Genomic DNA, 18,170 nt, shown 5'->3' with positions numbered 1-18,170 from the left:
GTTGTTGTTGTATACTTCTCAAAAGTATATCTATAGTTCCATTGATATAATATAGATACACATACAGTATATATTGATATGATATAGATATACATACAGTATATATTGATATAATATAGATACACATATTAATAGTATTGATATGATATAGATATACATACAGTATATATTGATATGATATAGATATACATAAAGTATAAATAGATTTCAATAAAACAAGTATTAATGTGTTTACTCTTTGAGTTTCTGGTGGTTTCAGTGAAAAGAATCAACTCATCATTATGTGTAATAGCGCCCTCCAGTGGACTGCAGCACTCATTACTCCTAACAGCTTTTAGTGTCATTTCACTCATTTATTCCCAGCCAGTGTTGGGAGGTAACTTATTAATACTTAGTAATATATTACTGTAATATTATTACTTTATCCATTAATGAGTAGTGTAACTTATTATTACTTAGTAATATATTACTGTAATATTATTACTTTATCCATTAATGAGTAGTGTAACTTATTATTACTTAGTAATATATTACTGTAATATTATTACTTTATCCAGTAATGAGTAGTGTAACTTAGTAGCACTTCCATGACCATACATGTCATTTTAGAATGCATTTTTATACAGACCAATTTCAGGCCATGTTCCACTTGTCATATCCTATCCTACATCCAAGCTATAGTGCATTGGTTCTCAAAGTGGGGTCCGGGGACCCCCAGGGGTCCTTGAGGGAGTTCCAGGGGGTCCCCAGCTAAATGATAGTTAGCAACCAAATGGACCCTTGTGGGTCTGTAACTCAGGGAGTGTACAAATGGAACAAAACGGATGTGTTTCCATTTGTACATCAGAGTACAAACCCTGAACATTGATTTTACAATAAAAAATAGGGTCTCAGAGATAGAAATGCCTTTAAATGGGCGCCCGTTGCCTAATGCATGTCAAACTGGGGGTCCTTGAAATTAAAATAGTTGGGAATCACTGCTAGAGCCGTACAAATCTTCTCTTATGGGGGTCCCTGGTATGACCCCCATAAGATGTTTTATGTTATGTTTTCCGAGTGGATTCTGGTTGTATTCAGCATGCTAAATAACATACTAAAAGTCTACCAGAATAAACCTATCAGAAAGCCCTCATTTTCAAGATGGCGTCCCAGATGGCTGCGGGGAGCTTAAAATGGCTATATCTGGAATGGAAAAAAATAATAATCAACTAATTCTGGTACCTCTGGACATGCTTAAAGGAGTAGTTCTCCTCCCTTACCCCCATTGATTCTGGAGTCAAGAATATTTTAACCCCTTTGATTCTGACTCATTAAACTCAAGTCTCCATGGCTTGACTAATCAATAGAAAAAAGGAAATTTTTATGTGCCGTTAGAGTATGTGTTCATGTGACCATTGATCTTATTAACATTCTCTAAAATCATGTATTATTGTGAATCCCGACGTCAACTTCCTAGAAAACCTCTGAAAAAAGTTATGAAATTTAGATTTGACAAAATATTTCATTTTTTTATTTGTAATAAAACAATGAACAGTGAAATCATCATCATAATCATCATCATCATCATCATCATCATATTACGGTGATTAACAAAAAAAAAACAAATCTCTTTACAATGGACATTTAAAGAAACATTGTTTAACTATGAACATGATTCCTGGGGTCTCACTGGAGATTTAGTAAAGAAATAAACCAGTCAAATCAGAACCAAACCAAATCAGTTGAGCTTTTCTGTCCATGTGTTACATACAGACAGTAGTAATATGTACATCAGCTTAAGAAAGGTCACACATATTCTACACATACTCAGGCTATCAAGCTGATGTCCTGTTGTTAATTTCTGAACATATTAGGACAACATCTCCTCCACCATGACTCACTTCTCCTTTCTCCTTCCTCACGTGGCATCAGTCCTACACTCTCTGCTGGAATGTGTTTCTGTCCCTCCACCAACTCTTCTCTCTGTGCTGGCATCTCTCTGTCCTTCTCTTCCTCTAACATCCTGTGTCTCTTCTCCAACTCTTCTCTCTGTGCTGTCATCTCTTTGTTCTTCTCTTTCTCTAACATCCTGGCTCTCTCCAACTCTTCTCTCAATGTTGTCATCTCTCTGTTCTTCTCTTCCAGTTGTCTGTTAAACTCTCTCAGCATCTCTGTTTTGGAGGTCATGATACTGTTGAAGATCTCAGGCAGGACAACCTTCATCAGGTTTCTCTCTGCCTCTCCTCTGGCCTCTCTTTCATAGATCTCTCCCATCTCCTCTTTTTCCTGCATGTGTCTCTCCTCCCTGTCTCTCCTCTCTGTCTCTCTCTTTGCTTTAACCCTCTTCAGCTTTCCCTCCAACTCTTTTCCTTTCTCAACCTCCCTCATCAGCTCTTGTTCTATCGTTCTTTTCATTGCTTCATCTTTCTCCTCTATCAGCTGTTTCTCCAGTTCACTTGTTCGTTGGTTAATCTGCCTGATGTCTCCCTCGTGCTCTTGGATAGATCCCTCTATCTTCTCAAACCTCTCCCTCATCTCCCTCTGAATATTTATATCCAACTCAGTGATCTTTGCCTCTGTCTCCTGGTAGATCTTAGTGCTGTAAAAGAAGCTCTCTGTGTTTCCTGACACCATGTCATCTATCTGCTTCAGCAGCTGTGAAACCTGACCATCATGGCTGCTGTCCTTAATGTTGAGGTGGTGACATCTCTTCCCACATTTCTCTACAAGCTCCTGACTGCCTGCCTGGAGAAACCCCTCCTCATGGAGGAAGATGACAATGCTGTGTCCCCAGCAGATGTCTCCAAACACCTCCTGCATCTTCTCCATCATCTCTCTGGCCTCTCCTTCAGAAAGCTCTGCTGGTAGGACCAGGAGGAAGGCATGGGGACCTGGAGCAGACCGATCGAGACAGCGTGCCACATCTTGCCTCATCTCCTCCGGAGAACGTCCAGAGAAGTCTGCAGTGTCCCTCACCACCAGCTGTCTCCCACAGACCTCCCCCTCTCTCATCCTGCCCTGGATGATTCCTGCTGCAGTCCTCAGCTCCTCAGCTCCTGTCCACCCCAGTAGCACCAGTCTGAGCTCTGAAACACAACACAATGGAAAGATGTATGAAACTGGAATACAGACGTACACATCACTGAGATGGGTCACTAAAGTTTAGCTTAGTGAATGTTTAGCTTATTTAAAGAGGCGGTGCCATACTGTTGTACTTTTTTAATAAGTTAATAAATAATAAACAAGTGGGTGGGGTTATAATGTGCACATTTGCCTTCCCTGTGTATTTTTGGTTACTTCCTGAAAGCTTAAAGCCTCTGAGTCAAAATGCCCAACTGAAAAACAATGATTTAATGACATCATAAACTCATCCCCTCCCCTTGTACCATACACCCAACAGTGTGGTTGTGGCTAACTTCAGCTGGGTCACCACCCACCATGACAACCAGGCATACTTAAAGTGGCAGTTCAGTGAATTAAGCTATTTGTTTATAGACATATTAAACATGTAGAATATTAGTTTCTGAATCCCTGTTAAAAAAATTGGAACTTTATATTAAAGCATTGTGGAATAAGACTGCTTTACGTTTTTGAATCATGCCTGGGCAATCATTATTTGTAATGCTTTACCGTCGTGCGCATCACGGTAATACTATTAATTAATTACTTTTGATAGGCTACTTGATAGCCTATCAAAGGTAGGTTGCTAGGCATCTCCTCTTCCCTTCATGTTAGTTAGCGCCGGTAGCTAAACGCTAACGTTCACACTGTTGCTGCTCCCTGTCATTTTACACACACACACACGCGCACACACACGCACACGCATGCACGCACAGCACACACACTGTGCGTGTGCGTGCGTGCATCAATCCACACTCCACTAGCCTCGCGTAGCCAGGCTTTAATTCACTCTGACACTCCACAGACCCACGGAGTTTGGTTAGCAGTTAGCATAGCCTAGCTTTCCTCGTCTCCCCTGTCTGTGTTGTGAGACTGGTGCGGAGATGAGAGAAGCAGGCAAACTCATGCTGCCCCATCAGCCAATCACAGTGTGTGTGTGTGTGTGTGTGTGTGTGTGTGTGTGTGTGTGTGTGTGTGCGTGCGTGCGTGCGTGCGTGCGTGCGTGCGTGCGTGCGTGCGTGCGTGTGCGCGCACGCTGCACGTCCTGTGCTGTGACGACAAAACACTCGAGTGATGGAAAAAGTACTCAAATATTTTACTTGAGTAAATTATCACTACTACTACAAACGTTTTCAAATGTATCAAGTATTTTGAAAATAGCAGATCTACAAGCTTGACACATTGTGAGCTTTTTACTTTTCTTTTTTAATTTGAAAATAATAATAAGAATAGTTAAGCCGTACACGATAGGGAGTTCCAATAGAAAAATATAAGCCTCGTGTACAATATAGGCTCGAAGTACACGCGAGCGTACACGCCCCCATAGTTATAATGGGGCGTGTACGCTTGCAACAGGGTGTCGTGTACGGCACCTGTGCCGACTACAGTTTCCCAATGTAGGGCAGCAGAGAGCCATATGGTCCGTGGTGGTTCTCAAAGTGAGGTCGGAGGACCCTCAGAGGGACACTGTGGGCTTGTCAAGTGGTCCGTGGTGGTTCTCAAAGTGAGGTCGGAGGACCCTCAGAGGGACACTGTGGGCTTGTCAAGTGGTCCGTGGTGGTTCTCAAAGTGAGGTCGGAGGACCCTCAGAGGGACACTGTGGGCTTGTCAAGTGGTCCGTGGTGGTTCTCAAAGTGAGGTCGGAGGACCCTCAGAGGGACACTGTGGGCTTGTCAAGTGGTCCGTGGTGGTTCTCAAAGTGAGGTCGGAGGACCCTCAGAGGGACACTGTGGGCTTGTCAAGTGGTCCGTGGTGGTTCTCAAAGTGAGGTCGGAGGACCCTCAGAGGGACACTGTGGGCTTGTCAAGTGGTCCGTGGTGGTTCTCAAAGTGAGGTCGGAGGACCCTCAGAGGGACACTGTGGGCTTGTCAAGTGGTCCGTGGTGGTTCTCAAAGTGAGGTCGGAGGACCCTCAGAGGGACACTGTGGGCTTGTCAAGTGGTCCGTGGTGGTTCTCAAAGTGAGGTCGGAGGACCCTCAGAGGGACACTGTGGGCTTGTCAAGTGGTCCGTGGTGGTTCTCAAAGTGAGGTCGGAGGACCCTCAGAGGGACACTGTGGGCTTGTCAAGTGGTCCGTGGTGGTTCTCAAAGTGAGGTCGGAGGACCCTCAGAGGGACACTGTGGGCTTGTCAAGTGGTCCGTGGTGGTTCTCAAAGTGAGGTCGGAGGACCCTCAGAGGGACACTGTGGGCTTGTCAAGTGGTCCGTGGTGGTTCTCAAAGTGAGGTCGGAGGACCCTCAGAGGGACACTGTGGGCTTGTCAAGTGGTCCGTGGTGGTTCTCAAAGTGAGGTCGGAGGACCCTCAGTGGGACACTGTGGGCTTGTCAAGTGGTCCGTGGTGGTTCTCAAAGTGAGGTCGGAGGACCCTCAGAGGGACACTGTGGGCTTGTCAAGTGGTCCGTGGTGGTTCTCAAAGTGAGGTCGGAGGACCCTCAGAGGGACACTGTGGGCTTGTCAAGTGGTCCGTGGTGGTTCTCAAAGTGAGGTCGGAGGACCCTCAGAGGGACACTGTGGGCTTGTCAAGTGGTCCGTGGTGGTTCTCAAAGTGAGGTCGGGGGACCCTCAGAGGGACACTGTGGGCTTGTCAAGTGGTCCGTGGTGGTTCTCAAAGTGAGGTCGGGGGACCCTCAGAGGGACACTGTGGGCTTGTCAAGTGGTCCGTGGTGGTTCTCAAAGTGAGGTCGGAGGACCCTCAGAGGGACACTGTGGGCTTGTCAAGTGGTCCGTGGTGGTTCTCAAAGTGAGGTCGGAGGACCCTCAGAGGGACACTGTGGGCTTGTCAAGTGGTCCGTGGTGGTTCTCAAAGTGAGGTCGGAGGACCCTCAGAGGGACACTGTGGGCTTGTCAAGTGGTCCGTGGTGGTTCTCAAAGTGAGGTCGGAGGACCCTCAGTGGGACACTGTGGGCTTGTCAAGTGGTCCGTGGTGGTTCTCAAAGTGAGGTCGGAGGACCCTCAGAGGGACACTGTGGGCTTGTCAAGTGGTCCGTGGTGGTTCTCAAAGTGAGGTCGGAGGACCCTCAGAGGGACACTGTGGGCTTGTCAAGTGGTCCGTGGTGGTTCTCAAAGTGAGGTCGGAGGACCCTCAGAGGGACACTGTGGGCTTGTCAAGTGGTCCGTGGTGGTTCTCAAAGTGAGGTCGGGGGACCCTCAGAGGGACACTGTGGGCTTGTCAAGTGGTCCGTGGTGGTTCTCAAAGTGAGGTCGGGGGACCCTCAGAGGGACACTGTGGGCTTGTCAAGTGGTCCGTGGTGGTTCTCAAAGTGAGGTCGGGGGACCCTCAGAGGGACACTGTGGGCTTGTCAAGTGGTCCGTGGTGGTTCTCAAAGTGAGGTCGGAGGACCCTCAGAGGGACACTGTGGGCTTGTCAAGTGGTCCGTGGTGGTTCTCAAAGTGCCCACAGTGTCCCTCTGAGGGTTCATGTAAAACTTAAAACTATTGCCCGTGTACACAGTGGTTAATCGCATGTGCAAGGATCTACAGAGCTGGCTGGAGCATGGAGCAGCCTGGTGGAGTCTGGTGCAGTCCTGTCTACCCTGGTCTGCCATTAAAGTCACTGTAATGGCCTGGTGGAGTCATCTAACTACCCCCCTTCCCTGGTCTATACTCCTATTGGGCAGGACTGGGCTGGACTTAGGTTTGCTGGAGTCTATTGGGCTCTGGTAGGCTGTATTGGGCTCTGGTGTGCCGTGTTGTGCTGTGATGGGCTCTGTTGGGCTACACGAGACAGTACAGTACTAAAGCCTGAACATGTTCATGTAAAACTATTGGCTGTGTACACAAAGTCATGTAAAACTATTGCCCGTATACACAGGGGTTAACAATAGTTAAGCCGTACACGATAGGGAGTTCCAATAGAAAAATATAAGCCTCGTGTACAATATAGGCTCGAAGTACACGCGAGCGTACACGCCCCCATAGTTATAATGGGGCGTGTACGCTTGCAACAGGGTGTCGTGTACGGCACCTGTGCCGACTACAATTTCCCAATGGAGGGCAGCAGAGAGCCATTTGTTGAGATCTAATAGGCCCATCCACATGTTTTACAGATCTAATTGGCCCATCCACATGATTTGTAGATCTAATTCCATCAGCAGTTCCATACCATGATTTGTAGCTCTAAATCCATCACCTGTCACATCCACATGATTTGTAGATCTAATTCTAAAACCAGTCACATCCACATGATTTGTAGATCTAATTCTAAAACCAGTCACATCCACATGATTTGTAGATCTAAACCATACCACAATTTGTAGCTCTAAATATATCACCTGTCACATCCACATGATTTGTAGATCTAATTCTAAAACTAGTCGCATCCCCATGATTTGTAGATCTAATTCCATCGGCAGTTCCATACCATAACCTGTAGCTCTAAATCTATCACCTGTCACAAAGGCTCTGGTGGGCTGTTTTGGGCTCTGGTGGGCTGTGCTGGGCTCTGGTAGGCTATACAGGGCAGTACTGTAGTATAGCCTAGACATGTTCATGTCAAACTATTGGCCGTGTACACTAAGGCATGTAGAAACTAGGGCCCGTGTACACAGTGGATAATCCCATCAACGAGGAGCTACAGGACTGGCGGTAGCCTTGAGCAGCCCGGTGGAGACTGCTGGAGTCTGGTGCAGTCCTGTGCACCCTGGTCTGGCCTATAACAGCCGGATCCAGCCTACTGTAGGCTAGTGAAGCCATCTAAGCTCTCCACTTCCCTAATCTATTCTCCCACTGTGCTGGACTTGGATGTGCTGGGCTGTGCTGGACTCTGGTGGGCTGTTTTGGGCTCTGGTGGGCTGTGCTGGGCTCTGGAAGGCTATAATAATGGGCTCTGGTGGGAATTAGATCTACAAATCATGGGGATGTGAATGGTTTTAGAATTAGATCTACAAATCATGTGGATGTGACTGGTTTTAGAATTAGATCTGCAAATCATGTGGATGTGACAGGTGATGGATTTAGAGCTACAAATTGTGGTATGGTTTAGATCTACAAATCATGTGGATGTGACTGGTTTTAGAATTAGATCTACAAATCATGTGGATGTGACTGGTTTTAGAATTAGATCTACAAATCATGTGGATGTGACAGGTGATGGATTTAGAGCAACAAATCATGGTAGGGAACTGCTGATGGAATTAGATCTACAAATCATGTGGATGGGCCAATTAGATCTGTAAAACATGTGGATGGGCCTATTAGATCTCAACAAATGGCTCTCTGCTGCCCTCCATTGGGAAATTGTAGTCGGCACAGGTGCCGTACACGACACCCTGTTGCAAGCGTACACGCCCCATTATAACTATGGGGGCGTGTACGCTCGCGTGTACTTCGAGCCTATATTGTACACGAGGCTTATATTTTTCTATTGGAACTCCCTATCGTGTACGGCTTAACTATTGTTATTATCACAGTGGCTTTTTCCTTGACCTTTCGAGTTAGGAGTCTCGTAGAGACACGAGACCGGGTTTGTTGGATTCAGCGTCAAAAAGTAAGTCAGAATAAGTGTATTTTATCCAAAAGAATGTGTAATCGTGTTGGTGGCGTGCAAATTTTGTGTCTTTTTCGCAATCGTAAAGGGTTCAAATTGTCGGAGAGACACGAAACCCATTCCATCGAATCAGGCATCCTTCAAATATGAAAAGTGTTTCCTGCGTGAAACAAACGTTTTTTTTTTAGATTTTTTTATTGATTTTAAGGACAAAAATTCGGGTTTCTGTGTCTTTTTCGCAATCGTAAAGGGTTCAAAGTGTCGGAGAGACACGAAACCCATTCCATCGGATCAGGCATGCTTCAAATATGAAATGTGTGTCCGGCCTAAAACAAAACATATTTTTTAGATTTTTTTACTCATTTTAAGGACAAAGGGCCCGTTTTGACGCCTAAAACGACCCTTTCCCTTGACCGTTCGAGTTAGGAGTGCCGTGTACACAGGATCTACAGAGATGGCTGGAGTATGGAGCAGCCTGGTGGAGTCTGGTGCAGTCCTGTGCACCCTGGTCTGGCCTATTCAAGCCGGATCCAGCCTACTGTAGGCTAGTGAAGCCATCCAACCTCTCCACTTCCCTAATCTATTCTCCCACTGTGGTGGACTTGGATGTGCTGGGCTGTGCTGGACTGGACTCTATCAGGCTCTGGTGGGCTGTTTTGGGCTCTGGTGGGCTGTGCTCTGGTAGGCTATACAGGGCAGTACTGTAGTATAGCCTAGGCATGTTCATGTAAAACTATTGGCCGTGTACACTAAGGCATGACTTCTATGTAAACCATACTATATGGACAGTTTTTTTCTGCATGTCACTATGATGGAAAGCATCTTCAGCCTCACAATAACCATATTGAGTTACCACATGATTTTGTGTGCACGCCACAGCCAATAGTTTTACATGAATATTTCTAAGCTATAGTACAGTACTGCCCCATACAGCCTAACAGAGCCCAGCAAAGCACAGCACAGCCCACCAGAGCCCAATACAGCCCACAGGAGCCCAATAGAGCTCCAGTACACCTAAGTCCAGCCCAGTCCTGCCAAGTAGGAGTATAGACCAGGGAAGGGGGGTAGTTAGATGTCTCCACCAGGCCATTACAGGCTGGACCTGGCTTGAATAGGCCAGACCAGGGTGCACAGCACTACACCAGACACATCACTGTGACATCACAGGTGCTATCATAGGTGACATCACCTATGTAAAAGTCCATATATGGGTATTCCCAGAATCCCTTTTATGCCCATGTATGAAGATCCCTGATGTCATTGATATATACTATATCACTGGCCAGATGGCCAAGACATGGCCCATATCTGTGTGGCTGGTTCAGACAGGGATCTCCATGTATGGGCATAAAAGGGATGTACTATATACAGTACATGGATCTCCATATATGGGTAACTGGTCCGATATACATCACTGGCCAAATGGCCAAGAATTGGCGCGACCTTGGCAAGGTCGCATGTCGCCCTGAGGCGTCTTACTAGTAATAAACATTATTTGTAGAGCACCTTTCATGACATGAAATGCTTAACAAGGCTGTACTTGGTCTCCACTTATGTTTTACTTCTACATCAAACCTCTTTGCCTAAAATAGCCGGACTGCAAGCTCAAGCTTGTAGATCTGCTATTTCCCTCAGAATAGGGGTGAACACAAAGATTCTGTTACAACAGAACTAAAGACGTTCCTATCACACATTCTGTTACAACAGGGCCCCCTGCAGTAGCTCTGAGGACCCCCTAGGGGTGCCGGACCCCCTATTGAAGACCCCTGACCTATCCCATAAATGGTAATGGTGCATTTATATAGCACTTTTATCCAAGGCACTTTACATAGATTGTGCACTACATTCACCCATTCACACACACATTCATTACATTCACCCATTCACACACACACACATTCATACAGCGATGGCAGAGGAAACCATGCTTGGCACCAACCTGCTCATCAGGAGCAGTTAGGGGTTCAGAGTCTTGCTCAAGGACTCTTCGACATTAACTCAGGGGGAGCCCGGGATCGAACTGGGAACCCTTCGTGTTCTAAAGACGGACCAACATACTATTATGAGTGTGGGCAGATGTAAACAGGCATACAAGACAACACTATGTGGTGTTTCTAGTTCATGGCAGGGCCGCTCCATTTGGTTCCATTAGTACACTCTGAGTTACATATACCCATATTAGGGTCCATTTGGTTCCATTAGTACACTCTGAGTTACATATACCCATATTAGGGTCCATTTGGTTCCATTAGTAGGGTCCATTTGGTTCCATTAGTACACTCTGAGTTACTTATACCCATATTAGTGTCCATCTACACCAGAACATGCCTAGGCTATACTACAGTACTGCCCTGTATAGCCTACCAGAGCCCAGCCCAGCCCACCAGAGCCAAAAACAGCCCACCAGAGCCTGATAGAGTCCAGCACAGCCCAGCACATCCAAGTCCAGCACAGTGGGAGAATAGATTAGGGAAGTGGAGAGTTTAGATGGCTTCACTAGCCTACAGTAGGCTGGATCCGGAGCAATAGCTTGTAGATCGGCTAATTGAGTATTTTCCATATTTCTTTTCCCGGTGGCGCTGGGGTCCCTGGGGGTCCCTGGAGCTCCAGGGGTCCCTCGGGGCCCAGGCGGTGGCCCTGCCGCCGGGGACCCCCTGGGTGCCGTCCCCGTCTCTCCCGGTCGCTCCGGGGCCGAGTTAAAGCCTTTTTAGCGGACTGCAGTTGCAGGGGTCTGCCAATAGGTGGCGCTCTATGAACGGCCGTCTCCGGGCCGCCGAGGCGGACGCGTGGGTACCGGCCCCAGCTCTCCCGGTCGTTCCTAGATCGAGTTACAGCATTTTATTTGCGCTGCAGTGGCGGGGGGTCCTCCACTAGGGGCGCGACCTGGTGCATCGTTCCGGAGCACCAGGAGTCGTGGTCCCCGGGAATTCCCTGTGAGCAGCCCCTTTGGGGGGATCATTTGGTCATTTTTTAGCTTTTTGGCGGTGGTCCCCGGGGGTCCCCGGAACTCCAGGGGGTCCCTGGCTACTCTGCAGTCCCAGGCTGAGGCCCCAAAGTCGGACAGGAGCGGAGGTGGTCCCTGATCGGTAGTCCCCGGACTCTGCAGTCCGAGGCCAAGGCCCCAGAAACCCCTCAGGGACCCAGAGAGGTCCCCGAACCACACTTTGGGAACCAGCCAAGGACCCCTTTGAAACCCTGTAGGGCCCCCCAGAGGTCCCCGAACCACACTTTGGGAACCAGCCATGAATGTACTAGGCTGTTGTGAACCAGCCATGGAAACCCTGGGGGTCCCCAAACCACACTTTGGGAACCAGCCAGGGACCCCCTGGAAACCCGGGGTCCCCACCAGGCTGCTCAAGGCTCCCGCCAGTCCTGTAGCTCCTCGTTGATGGGATTATCCACTGTGTACACGGAGCCCTAGTTTTTAGTCATGAACATGCCTAGGCTATACTACAGTACTGCCCTGTAAGTTAGGCGATGAGCATATGCTATTCCTTTGGTCTTGGTTGCAAACACACCAACAAAACACAGTAAGTCCAAATGGAAAACAAACACACTTTGCTCTGAGCTCAAACATGCTTCTCTCCTAGTGAACTCCAAAGAAAGACTGAGGCCACTTGGCAGGAGGCACTGATCAAAAGACAGGCACTAATTGACCACACCTGGCTTGGTGACCTGATTGGTAGGCAGGTGATGGTTGGTGTAGTAGTGTGTTGACAGCAAGGCTTATACAGGCCAACCAAACTGTGTCCCTGGCAGGTGCTTGTAGATCTGCGAGGTGCTTGTAGATCTGCTGTATTGGGTTGAGCCCCCCTCACCCAAAAATATTTATGGAATAAATACATTAAATATATATGAATACGTGAAGGACAACTGCCTACATGCGGATTACTTTGAATATGGATGGACAGAAGTTTTAGATTTTTACAATATGTTTGGAGCGATTTATTACAGATTTTATGCCCCTCACAAGTTTGGATCATGCACTGTACACGGGAAATAGATTGTGATTCTGTCTGTACACGGTGGGCTGTTCCAATAGCTTTGAAAATAGCCTGCCACACTGTGGACATGTGCTTGAACTGCAAGATTCCTAGCAGTTATAATAAGGAACACATAAAAAGGAATAAAAGATCATCCAGACGGCTGATGGGCGATCAAGTGGCGTCCATACGTAGATGGGGTCCCAGAGAACATGCAAAGCCCACCCACTTATTTTTCACGCCCACAGGATCCATATGGTGGGCCATGGAAATTTGGTGCCGTACACCAGCAATAGCACTGGTTGTCGTGTACGCAAATATCGATAGGGGTAATAATAATACTCAAGTAAAGACAAAGTACCTGAGTACAAAGTACTTGAGTAAATGTACTTAGTTACTTTCTTTTTGAGTAAATGTACTTTAGTGCCTTTTTTTTAACATCACTGAAAACCAAAGCAGAAACCTCTGTGAATGGGCGTGGCTTCATACTGTACATAGGCCACGCCCCTACAGCCCTAGGCAGAAAGGACAGAAAAATATGTATTGGATTTGACACATTTTGAAACGTAATTTTTAAAACTTTTCGATTTTTTTCATCATTAAAATTTTGTCTGTTGGTTAATAATACATTACTCTGTTGTGTGACAAACTGGGAATACCCTTGTTATCATCTTTATTTGACTGAACTCCCCCTTTAATGAACTGGTGGCTACATAAAAAAAAAAACACTTTCTGTAATAATAATCATAATACCTGATCATCATGTGTTTTTGGTGGGGCGATATAAATTACAACCTCTGTGGAATATTTTAGTATTAATTGTGACAGTGAGTATTACCTGAGGTTAACTTCAGCAGTTCACTGAGGTGAGGGTCCAGCTTATGAAGGATGTCAATCATTAGTGAACACGCCGGGTTTCCCTTTCTCCACACCGTGTCGATGAGTAGCCGAGCTTTGTGTGACACAAGGTTTTCTCCTGTGACTTCCTCCTTTTCTCTATAGTTGATCACGTTGATCCGCAGAAGTTCGTCCAGCAGAGAATTCAAGGTGGGCCCTGAGACTCTTTCAATGAAGTCTGCTCTCACACACCTCAGCTTCTTCTCTGCTGGTCCTTCCTGGATCTTTACCACTGTTGATTGATTGATTAATAGATTGAAGTATTTATTAGAAGGTTGCATAGGAAAAGGTACGGTTTCATGACAGTTCCATGAAATAGAACACAGTACTAAGATATCATCAGAAAAAAACACTTGTAAACAAAAAAAGGAAAACAATGAAAACAAAAGGTATTTACAATAGAAGGGTCAGGGGGAGGGTAAGGGTATGCTTACTTGAGGAACACCACACAATCAAAAGCTTGAGATTTCATAAAAAGGTGGTGAGTCAAACTTCCTTGTTTCACCGCAAAATAGGAAGTGAAAATAGACGATCTACAAGTTTTTCATTTTTTCTAAGTAACTTCTTGCCATATAGATTTGTCATTGGAATCAGATAAGAGTCGTTGTCTTTCATTGGTTTTATTTACCTCCACCCCTTTTCTGATTGGTTGATATTTGTAAACACCTATATTTTGCCAGAACTTTGACCTGCTTGTCGGAGCCACCTTTGAGTTGCCTCAATGGACTTCATGGTTTATGTGGAAGAGAGAAGTTCTAAAGGTCTGACCAAATAATATGGCAATTTCATAACTGAGAGACATCAAATCTAAACTTTTCATACTTTCAATTAATTATGCAGTCAAACAAAGTAGACATTACAAAGAATCAGCCATTTTTTTCTTTCTTTTTTTTTTTACCTGGCAGGTAAGTCCATTCCTTGAGTTGTGGATATGTGTCGAGGATCTCTGTTTTTTTTAGAAGTTTTAGGAACAGAGATGAAGGTCTCTCTCCTCCGTTAATGATTCTATCAATAAGTTTAACACAGGCATCTTCTGGCTGTGTTGTATGCATCAGTCGTGTATAAACTCTGGTATCAAGAATTCCATCCTGCTGTATGTGTTGTAGAATGAAGCGGAGATCTGAGCTGAGCCACTTGATAAGGTCCGTCTTGTTGGCGACCAATATGTCCTATAGAAATGAGTTGCAGGTTATTATTTATTTCATTGTGCAACAATTGTAACACTGACACATTATTTTGAGTTGCTATTTGCCAGTACACCTACCTGTGGAGTATCTTCGTGAGTGGAAGTGGTCTTCTGTGGATGAGGCACAGCTGACAAACAAAGAAGAAATGTAATCTTTCATTTACGTGTAAGCGTCACTTTAAAAATGTCAACGTTGAAGCCCACAATATGGTTTCACCGCCATCATACATTTCTGCCCAGTTTCAGCCATATCTTTATACTTTATTTATTCAGGGGAGCACATTGAGAGCAAGCTGTCTTTTTTGAGGACACCCTGATCACAGCATATGACACAATACAAGCAATGACAAATAACACAATAATACAACAGGCAATCAAATCATAGTACAACGTTACAGATGCAAAAAATATAATTGTTAAACGAAGCAGGAACAGCCACTGTGTAGTGTGCCTTCAAGACACTTTGAATGTCTCTGTTGAGGCCAGCCGAACCAGTTTGAGCGAGTCCCAAAGTTTGTCCCATTTATGTGGAGTATAATACACAATGGCAGTCTTTCCTTTCTCACTGTTCATATGAGGTCATGTAGATCTAATATGTGCCTGTGAACGAGTTGAATGTCACGAGGAAAGGTACATGACAGGAAGCTTACCACACAAGGCCTCATAAATAAATACAAACTTCTCTCCACGAACTGCAAAAGATGACAACCCACTTTTTCATATAACATGCAATGATGGGTAAGATCAGGGCCGCCACAAGGCATTTTGGTGCCTGACTCACAACTGGCTGTTGGGTGACTTAGAGAGGTCAATAAAAATGGCTGCACAGTGTTTGTATTTATCCAGACCGTCTAGAATATTGTTTGTGACCAGCTGTCACCGTGCTGGTCTGACCTGGTCTGAAACCTGATTGTTGAAGTTGAAGTAAGTTGTGTGTGTTCAGAAATGCACTAGAGATTCAAGGATCTTGGCAAGACAGCACAAGATATATGCTGATAGTTATATTTAAATCACCCTGATTACCACCTTTATGAAGTGTTATAACTTCTGCATCTTTCCATATTGCAGGAATTGTGCCTGAGGTGAGCTATAAGTTAAAAATCACACCCAATGTGAAGTGAGCGGTGGTCGTGCTTGCATAACATATTCAGACTAGAAAAGAAAATTTCTAAGAAATTTTAAGTGTGCCTGCAGCTCGCTAAGTCTGTGCAACCTTGTGTAGCGGTTGGTGTTAGCATTAGCATTATTAACATTAGCATTTTTTTGCATAAACTTTAACATTATTGTTCTTCATATGACACCACCCACATGTCTGTACGACAAACGGTTCCCGAGAAAACGGGTCACTTCCTGTTTGGTGAGGGGCACTTCCTGTTTGGCGAAATAGGTCCCAATTAAGTTTAAGGACTCTTAATCTTGTCATTTGACGCAACCCGCGTGTCTGTATGACAAACGGTTCACGAGATCAAGGGTCACTTCCTGTTTGGTGAGGGGCACTTCCTGTTTGGCGAAATAGGCCCCAATTAAGGTCATGGACGATTAATGAATTAAAGCTGCAAGCAGCGATGACCGGGCCCTCGCAGCTCTACCCACGTCACAAGGCCAGCAGCCAATCAGAAACCAAACAGGAAGTCAGCCATTTCGACTAATTAGTGGCGTTTTGGAGCATTTTTGGCCGTTATCACGGGTCGCACTTTAACGACAGTTTTTTGAGAAAAAATTGTTTTGTGAGAAAAAAAAATTGAGAAAAAAACTTTTTTGAGAAAAAGAAATTTTGAAAAAAAAATTGTGAGAAAAAAAAATCTTGAGAAAAAAAAATGTGAGAAAAAAAAATGTTGAGAAAAAAATAATTTTGAGAAAACAATTTTGAGAAAAAAAAATTTTGAGAAAAAAAAAAATTTTGAGAAAAAAATTTTTTGAGAAAAAAAAAATTTGAGAAAAAAATGTTGAGAAAAAACATTTTTTGAGAAAAAAAAAATTTTGAGAAAAAAAATTGAGAAAAAAAATTTGAGAAAAAAAAATTTGAGAAAAAAAAATTTTGAGAAAAAAAAAATTTGAGAAAAAAAATTTGAGAAAAAAAAAATTTGAGAAAAAAAAATTTGAGAAAAAAAATTTTTGAGAAAAAAAAAATTTGAGAAAAAAAAAATTGAGAAAAAAAAAAATGAGAAAAAAAGAAAAGGTATGACACCAGCCGCAAGTCTGTACGACAAACGGTTCATGAGTTATAGAGGCACTTCCTGTTTGGTGAAGGGCACTTCCTGTTAAAGAGGGGGCGAGGCTTAATCAATTACAGCTCATCCCTATTGGTCGGAAAAAGACCAAAGTTGTGTGAGCATTTTACATTTTAAATGACGTTGCTAGGCAAAAGTATGGCAGAGTTATGTGGCGCCAAAGTTTCTGGGTTTTTTTCGGAGTCCCCCATTCAAAGTCAATGGAGTTTTTGGGCGTTGTTTTTTGCGAATTACATCGCAATCGGAAAGCGGATCGGAAAGAAAAGTAATAGCACACCATTCCCGGCCGAGCCGCACATTTTGATGTATATATTGCGGGGGTGGCGTAAATCGTGCGGCAGTTATTACGTGCCGAAGTTTCCCCCATTCTAAGTCAATGGGGTTTTTTGGCGTCGTTTTTTGCGAATTACGTCGCAATGGTAACGCGGATCGGAAAGAAAAGTAATAGCACACCATTCCCGGCCGAGCCGCACGTTTTGATGTATATATTGCGGCGGTGGCGTAAATTGTGCGGCAGTTATTACGTGCAGAAATTCGTGGCGAAAGACTTAATTAATGACTTAAGTATGGCGGATTACAATAAGTGTTTTGCTATTGCATAGCAGGCACACTTAATTAAGTATGGCGGATTACAATAAGTGTTTTGCCATTGCATGACAGGCACACTTAACTAGGGTTTAAGTCTAGGATGTACAGGCTATGCTACACACACACGTTTTGCTATAGCAATACGCTGAGGAAAAAGGCTACAGACATACGACATATGACATCACTAGACAAACATGATGCTACGCACACACATTTTACTATGGCAAAACTCTGAGGAAAAAGGCTACGGACACATGCACAGCCACTTATAGGAGCGGTTTGCACCGCTCAAAAATATGAAGGTGGCCCTCTGATATGAGTGTAGAAATACAGAATAATGGCCCTCTCCATCATCATAGTTGCCCACTCCTGACCTACATGTATACAAATATTGGTACGCACATGTATCATGTCCTGACTTACAAAAAACCTAAATGACCAAAACCCAGCAGGTAGTACTTTAACAAACTCCTCCTAGAAGGATGGTCAGAATCACCTCAAACTGGTTCAGCGTACACAAAACACCTTAAAGAGGTGGTGCCATAGTTTTGTACTTTTTCTGTTTTTCATGTGTCAATGGAGTTAACATTACTCTAATAGACCACCGGGTAGGGTTATAATGTGCACATTTGCCTTCCTTGAGTATTTCTGGTTTCTTCACGAAAGATGACAGCCCGATTGAAAATTATTTAATGAAATCAT

At 44.7% G+C, this 18,170-nt stretch overlaps 1 protein-coding gene across 1 annotated transcript in view; it reads right to left on the bottom strand.

Moving 5' to 3' along the window:
- The window catches only part of LOC308305103 (uncharacterized protein), a gene marked incomplete at its 5' end in the record, with an annotated part of 110,222 nt that overhangs the window by 70,171 nt on the left and 21,881 nt on the right, over positions 1–18,170 (bottom strand). The window contains 2 exons of the mRNA XM_080749770.1: positions 1,881–3,065; positions 13,405–13,695. Of these exons, the coding sequence (XP_080605896.1) occupies positions 1,881–3,065; positions 13,405–13,695 (1,476 nt within the window). The remainder of the gene's footprint in view (positions 1–1,880; positions 3,066–13,404; positions 13,696–18,170) is intronic.

The sequence above is a fragment of the Nannobrachium achirus genome, assembly GCF_963921795.1.
Source record: "Nannobrachium achirus genome assembly, chromosome: 1".
Taxonomy (NCBI): domain Eukaryota; kingdom Metazoa; phylum Chordata; class Actinopteri; order Myctophiformes; family Myctophidae; genus Nannobrachium; species Nannobrachium achirus.
Note: the sequence above shows the minus strand (reverse complement) of the source record. Positions and strands in the feature narration are given on the sequence as shown.